At 40.2% G+C, this 7191-nt stretch overlaps 1 protein-coding gene across 1 annotated transcript in view; it reads left to right on the plus strand.

The window, feature by feature from the left end:
* Positions 1-6902, plus strand: part of COPS9 (COP9 signalosome subunit 9) — a 17941-nt gene extending 11039 nt beyond the window's left edge. Inside the window, exons 2-3 of the mRNA XM_089672364.1 lie at positions 685-757; positions 6736-6902. Of these exons, the coding sequence (XP_089528490.1) occupies positions 685-757; positions 6736-6773 (111 nt within the window). The 3' untranslated portion in view covers positions 6774-6902. The remainder of the gene's footprint in view (positions 1-684; positions 758-6735) is intronic.
* Positions 6903-7191: the final 289 nt, after the last annotated feature.

Raw genomic sequence — 7191 nt, forward strand, 5'->3', positions numbered from 1 at the left:
TGGAGTAACAAGGTAATTCCATTGCTCCCAATGGCTAAATAAAGCAGTAAAATAGGTAAGGAAATGTACATGTTGTGGACCAGGCTTTTTTGTTGTCAAACCAGTTGCTTTGACCTGTGTTGTCAAAGTACATCTTAGATTTAAACCTTGAAATTGGTGTTATAACACCTACAAGTTAAAGGTAACATTTTCAGGGCCATGTTCCTTTGTGTTTGAGGTGTACAGAGAAATGGCTCAGAACTCCACAAATAGCCAAACAGATCTGCACTGGCACAGTTGTGATGGCAGTGCTTCTTCCTATGTAACTGGTGCATTTTGACATTTTTCACTTCATGAAAATAGCACCTGTTTTAGTCAGGGATGGAGGTTAGTAAAGTTTTACTTAATTTATAATGATCTAAAATAACATTCTGAAATTCTTAACAACTGAACCTCTCATAACCTGAACACCTATTGTTGCCTGCTTAGATACAGTCATGAGGGGACAAAGGGTGTGCCTAATCTTCAAATGTGATTATCAAAAATATACTAAAACTGTAAGCATGGGAAGAACTAAGTACAGCTTCTGCTTTTGTTACCCTCCTGCTTCTTATAAATATGATATCTTTCCATTTGTGTGTGTTTTTTTTTTTTTTTTTTTTTTTTTTAAATAGAAAACATCAACATATAGTTTGTGTTTTACAGGCTGGGGGAAGCACAGGACTCCTAATGGACCTGGCAGCAAATGAGAAAGCTGTACATCTAGACTACTTCAACAGTGAGTGATAGTAATATTCTTCTCCAAGGCATAGAGGACATATAGGAAAGATTTACTAAAACTGGTGCACACAGAATCTGGTGCAGTCGTGCATAGTAAACAATCGGTTTCTGGGTTTTATTGTCAGAGCTCAACTACACAAGCTGAACCTAGAATCTGGTTAATAACTTAAAATACTGTGTGGGATCAAAATAACCAATGCAATCAAAAACAGCATAATTATTTCATAGCAGAGATGTGTGTTTGCATTTTTCAAAAGAAATAAATTGGTGAATGGGAGTCATTGGTTATTACCTTTTGTAAAAAAAAAAAAAAAAAAAAAAAATCCTAGAGAGGGAGTGGAGGGGGGAAGGACAATACGTGACATGCAAGGCCTAACCAATTACAGGTGAAGAACAAGACCATAACAAACAAAAGGGAACCCAGTTCAAGTCAGAAAACAAAGCACATGAGTAACTACCCTCCATTTAATTTCCCATGTTATCCGCCGTAGTGGAGGTGGAGGTAAGCATCAAGCCAGCAAGACCAAATTTTATAAAACGTCCGGGGGCATCCTCTATTAGAATAAGTAGATGGATAAAGCAGCAATTTAGAGTTTACTAATCGTTTCCAGTAGGTTATGGCAGAGGGAGATAGTTTTTTCCAGCCTAAAGTGATTGTTTTACAAGCGTAAAATAACAGGGTATTTAATAAGGTGCACTTGGCCACAGCAGGAGCCAGAGATTCCACCAGCCCCAATAAACAATATTTTGGGTCAAGGGGAACTGTAATATGTACTACTTTTTCAATTGTATGTAACACTGTTTGCCAAAATGACACAATAGCAGGACAAGTCCAAAAAATATGAAAGAACTCCCAATCGTGGTGTGAACAGCGCCAACATCAGGAGAGAGAGAGAGGGATTCATTCTGTGCAACCGATGCGGGGTGAAGTAAGCCCTATGTAAAATTTTAAATTGAATCAATTTATCTCTGGCAGAAACTAGGGGAGAGAAGGGATAATCCCAAATCTCGGACCAGTCATCATCATCCAGACTAAGAATGTCCCTCCTCCATTTCAGACGTAAGGATACCAATTCGGGGCTGGCCGCCGCAAGAAGATATCTGTAGAGTTCTGATAAGGGTTTTTTCAAGTGTGATACTTGAAGGATAGATTCCAGCTCAGAATAGGAAAAAGAGATCAGTCGACCAGGGAACTGACCTCGGAAGGCATGAGAGACCTGGAGGTATCTAAAGTAATAGTGTGGGGGCAGATTGAATTTAGCTTGGAGAGTTGAAAAGGGAAATCGCTCACCACAATCTGTGATGTGCTCCAAGGTTTTTATGTGGTATTTAGCCCAAAGTTAAGGGTCTGGGAGTGAAGCAAAATGGGAAAGAGAAGGATTTAACCACAGTGGAGTATGTGGAGATTGACATGCATAGATGGTGTGAGACTATGAGGTGATTTAGAACCCCTGAACACTAGAGATTGTAGGGCTTCCAAGAACTGCAAAATCGCCGCTTCCAGAACAATAGAGGTATTGGAGAGATCTGGCTGCAACCACCAATGCACAGTAACAACTTGAGCAGCAGGGAAGTACTTAAAACAGTCCAGCATAGCCAATCCCCCCCTATCCGTAAGTCTGGTGAGGGTAGTGAGTTTATATCTGGGAGGTTTTGGTCCCCAAAGAAATGAAAGGAACAATCAGTTCAACTTCACAAAAAATTACTTACGTAGCCACTGAGGGGAGTTGCGGAAGAGATACGTTAATTTGGGGAGAATTTTCATCTTTAACAGATTAATGCAGCCAATCAGAGATAGGGGTAAATTACTCCACATCTTCAGTTTTGACCTGACCTCAGACAGTATTGGGTGGAGATTCAGTTCCATAAAATCAGAAGCCAACCCAGAGACCACCACACCCAAATACATGAATTTATCCGCCCACTGCAAGGAAGAATCGGAGAAAGAGGAAGCCAAGGCTCCAGCATCTACCAGGAATAACAGTGATTTGTGCCAGTTAACCTTCAGACCCATGAATCTAGAGAATGAGTTCATGAGAGAAAGAGCTCCCTGAAGGGAAGGTCGGGCATCATTAAGAAACAATAACAGATCGTCTGCATATAGGGCCACCCTCTCCTCCAACCATCCCACCCGGAGGCCAACAATATCGGGACACCCGAAGGGCCTCCGCTATAGGCGCCATTGCCACAGCAAACAGAGCCGGGGAGAGGGGGCACCCCTGTCTAGTGCCGCATTGCAAACTGAAGGCAGCCAAAGTCCAACCACCTGTATCTTAGCCAGGGGTCTTGAGTAAAGGGTCCGTAAGCAATCTATAAAATGCAAGGGAAAACCCATCTGATGCAATACCTCCCATAAGTAAGCCCATTCCACTGTATCGAAGGCCTTCTCCAAGGTGGCCACAGTACGGGAGCCCCCATTTAGGTGAGCAGTATGGATATTAAAGAACAAACGGCGGATTTTAATATTCGTAGGTCTACCTGGCATGAAACCCGGGTGGTCTGAATCAATTACCAAGTTGATCACCTTATTCATCCTAATGGAGAGAAGCTTGGTAAGGATTTTGAAGTCACTGTTGAGAAGCGCTATAGGCTGATAGGAAGTGCAAAGTTTGGGATCCTTGCCCAGTTTATGAAGCAACACAATATGGGCCTCAGACATAGAGGAAGGTAAGGAGCTGGTGTGTAGACAGTCCTTATACAAGGATGTCAGTATAGGTGCTAAAAGCTCCACATGAGTCTTGTAAAAGTCCATCTGGAGGCCATCAGGCCCCAGGACCTTGCCATTGGGGAAGGAGCCCACAGCCGCGGAGACCTCCTACGTGGTAATATCCGAAACCAATAGAGCACGCTCAGAGTCAGCCATCCAAGGGCTAACGGGTCCAGCAGGGCGGCCAAGCCCGAAGGGTTAAGATCTGACGGAGTAGAGGAATAGAGGGAGGTGTAAAAAGTTTTAAACTCGTGTAAAATATCCTCTTGGGAAGACACCACCACCCCATCCACAGCACTGTTTTCTGGGATTACAGTGAGAGGCCTATCATGCTGAGACATCATTGCCAAAAACCTACTATTTTTATCTCCAAATTCAAAAAAATCCTGTCTGTGAGCCTGAACAACCTAGTAATTTCTGACAAATGTAGATGTAGCTCTTGGCGAGCTGATGAGAGGGAGTCATAATTATCTACAGTCGGAGTAGAGAAATAATGGGCTGATGCCTCTGTCACATTGGATTGTAACTGAGACATGAGGGCAGAGTTTTCAAACTGGATAGCAGAAACGACAGAAATATATAGCCCCCTACTATGCTCTTTAAAGGCATCCCAGACCATAGCATGATGGATCCACTTGGGATGGAGCCTCCAAAGAGAACCATTACACGGCCGCCAAGCTTGAAGTAGCAATCTAAGGGGACTGTGATCTGATAGACCCACTGGAAGGTAGCTAGCCTCCATCATCAAGAAGAGTAGGATTGGCAAAGGTTATTGCCCTTCTTACAATGATGTTGACAGTATGCTGGCAGATTATTTGAAAAATCTTGCGAGCCAGAAAGCAGACAAAAAACTCCTTATTTTACACTCTCCAGTGTTGGATCGCGAACCTCTAGCACACAACTACCAATGTGGTAAAACGCTAAATAAAAGTATATATAGTGTTGCGCTCCCAAACCTTCAATCAATATATTATTATTTAAATCACTTAATCAAAAAGCTTTTTTTCAATAATTAAGAATGATGTGTATGAATAAACATAAATTCTAATATTCTTATACTCTGAATACACTCAAATAAACCATGTGCATAGAAAAAAAAAAAAAAAAAAAAAAAAGAAAATGGTGAACAGACAAATATAAAATATAAAAAATAAAAGTAAAAATAAAAATAAAATTAATGTCCCAAAAAAGTGACTTTGTGCTGAAAAATCTTCAATGATTATGAAATCGGTGACTGCTTGTGAATCCTCCCTCAAGTGAAGATGTGCGCTCACCTCATATGAAGCCTGCAATTAGGCTATATAAGCTTGCGGTTCACCTCCTTTGGAACCTGCTTGTTTGGAACTCCTGTTTTAAGATATCCATGGTATACGACATATGCTATGGAATGAATCTCCTCTCCAGAGTGTGCTATTCCTCTATATTTTCATCTCCATGCGGTTCTCCACATACAAAAAAGATCTCAACATGGTGCTTTATCGTTTTTAAAAGGATTAACTTTATTTGCTTTAGGATATGGCACTCACATGTGTACGGATAGTGGTAGTACAAATCCGATCCCAAACTGCCGCTGACTGCCGGAGCTGTGTACTCGTGGTCCGGCAAACGGACTGACTCCCTCCGAGTGACGCTAACAGTCCCAACCCTACGCGTTACGCCACTGGTCACGTGGCTTCATCAGGGGGATTTGATCAAATCCCCCTGATGAAGCCACGTGACCAGTGGCGTAACGCGTAGGGGTGGGACTGTTAGCGTCAGTCCGTTTGCCGGACCACGAGTACACAGCTCCGGCAGTCAGCGGCAGTTTGGGATCGGATTTGTACTACCACTATCCGTACACATGTGAGTGCCATATCCTAAAGCAAATAAAGTTAATCCTTTTAAAAACGATAAAGCACCATGTTGAGATCTTTTTTGTATGTGGAGAACCGCATGGAGATGAAAATATAGAGGAATAGCACACTCTGGAGAGGAGATTCATTCCATAGCATATGTCGTATACCATGGATATCTTAAAACAGGAGTTCCAAACAAGCAGGTTCCAAAGGAGGTGAACCGCAAGCTTATATAGCCTAATTGCAGGCTTCATATGAGGTGAGCGCACATCTTCACTTGAGGGAGGATTCACAAGCAGTCACCGATTTCATAATCATTGAAGATTTTTCAGCACAAAGTCACTTTTTTGGGACATTAATTTTATTTTTACTTTTATTTTTTATATTTTATTTATTTTTCATTTTATATTTGTCTGTTCACCATTTTCTTTTTTTTTTTTTTTTTTTTTTTTCTATGCACATGGTTTATTTGAGTGTATTCAGAGTATAAGAATATTAGAATTTATGTTTATTCATACACATCATTCTTAATTATTGAAAAAAAGCTTTTTGATTAAGTGATTTAAATAATAATATATTGATTGAAGGTTTGGGAGCGCAACACTATATATACTTTTATTTAGTATGCTGGCAGATGCTAGGTTTACATTTTCCTTTTAGTGGCAGAACTTTTATTGTAATTATATTTTATGTAAATGGCAGTATGATTTTTCGGTAGCCCAATCACTGTTAAAGTCAACAAGGACTATTCACATAAGGTCTGCAGTCAGAAAATGTGTCTTCTGTTTCATACACAGTCAATCACAGCTACATGCTACTACGATAAGGTCACCATACGTATAAAATAAAAACACCATGCAAAATATTCTATTTATACTTGCACAGCCTGTTCCTTGGATGTGTCTCTTGTAGAGCAAAACTGCTAGCAGAATTTTCTGTTCCTGTTGGATTCCTGAACTTTCCACCACATGCTTTGGTTCCACCCGCTGGCTGCTATGTCACTAGTGAGTCTTAAGAACACGTTAGTGATGTAGTCACCAGCAGTTGGAACCACAAAATCTGGCAGAGGGTGCAGGCATCTGACAGGGCAGATTGTCTGATGCTGAAGATTCTGCTAGCAGTTTTGCTGTGCGAGAGCCCGAAGATCCAATAAACAGGCTGTGTGACAGTTACACTTTTACAGAATGAGGCTGACAAATATCTGCTTGAATTAGGAATAGCAGAGATGGATCCACAAAAGGGCTGCCTTTATTTTCAATTTTCATAGGACTGACATCTTTCAGACTATATGAAAATGTAACCAAATAGTGTTAGTATAGTTTGTTTGAAATTCAGTTAATTTATACACATTTTCAGAATCTGTAAAAATAACGGCTAATATAAACAGTGGCTGTTATGTTAATGTTTGTACTAACTCTGCTCATGTTTTTTCAGATTTTGGAGACCTTTTTGATGATGATGACATTTGCTAAACATTGCAAACTCACAACAATGTACGTGGATTTTGAGGCCGGATGAAAAATGCTGGTGAATGCTTAATTTCTGAGCAACATATGTTCTTAATTTATGTATGCTATACAAATAAAATTACCTAAACTATAGTCCTTGTTCTCATACTTTTATAAAGTATTGTGTATAATCAAAGATTGGCTACTGAGACTAAAGCTATATTTTGTCTAAAGTCACAATTCATTCGCAAGATGCAGATAGTGGCATTTCTTAGCCAATACCTAATATGTTGAGGCCTGTTAAAGGAATTGTAAGTGTTCTGATTCTCCAAAATAGGGATTGAGATATGTTTGATAACATGAAAGATGAAAACCTATAAAAGCTAGTCAGTTGAAATACACTGTAGCTCTCTGAGCACTATTGTATTTCAACTTCAAGTCT

This window comes from Staurois parvus, unplaced genomic scaffold (assembly GCF_062004578.1).
Source record: "Staurois parvus isolate SC_StPar_1 unplaced genomic scaffold, SC_StPar_1.0 ptg000126l, whole genome shotgun sequence".
NCBI lineage: Eukaryota > Metazoa > Chordata > Amphibia > Anura > Ranidae > Staurois > Staurois parvus.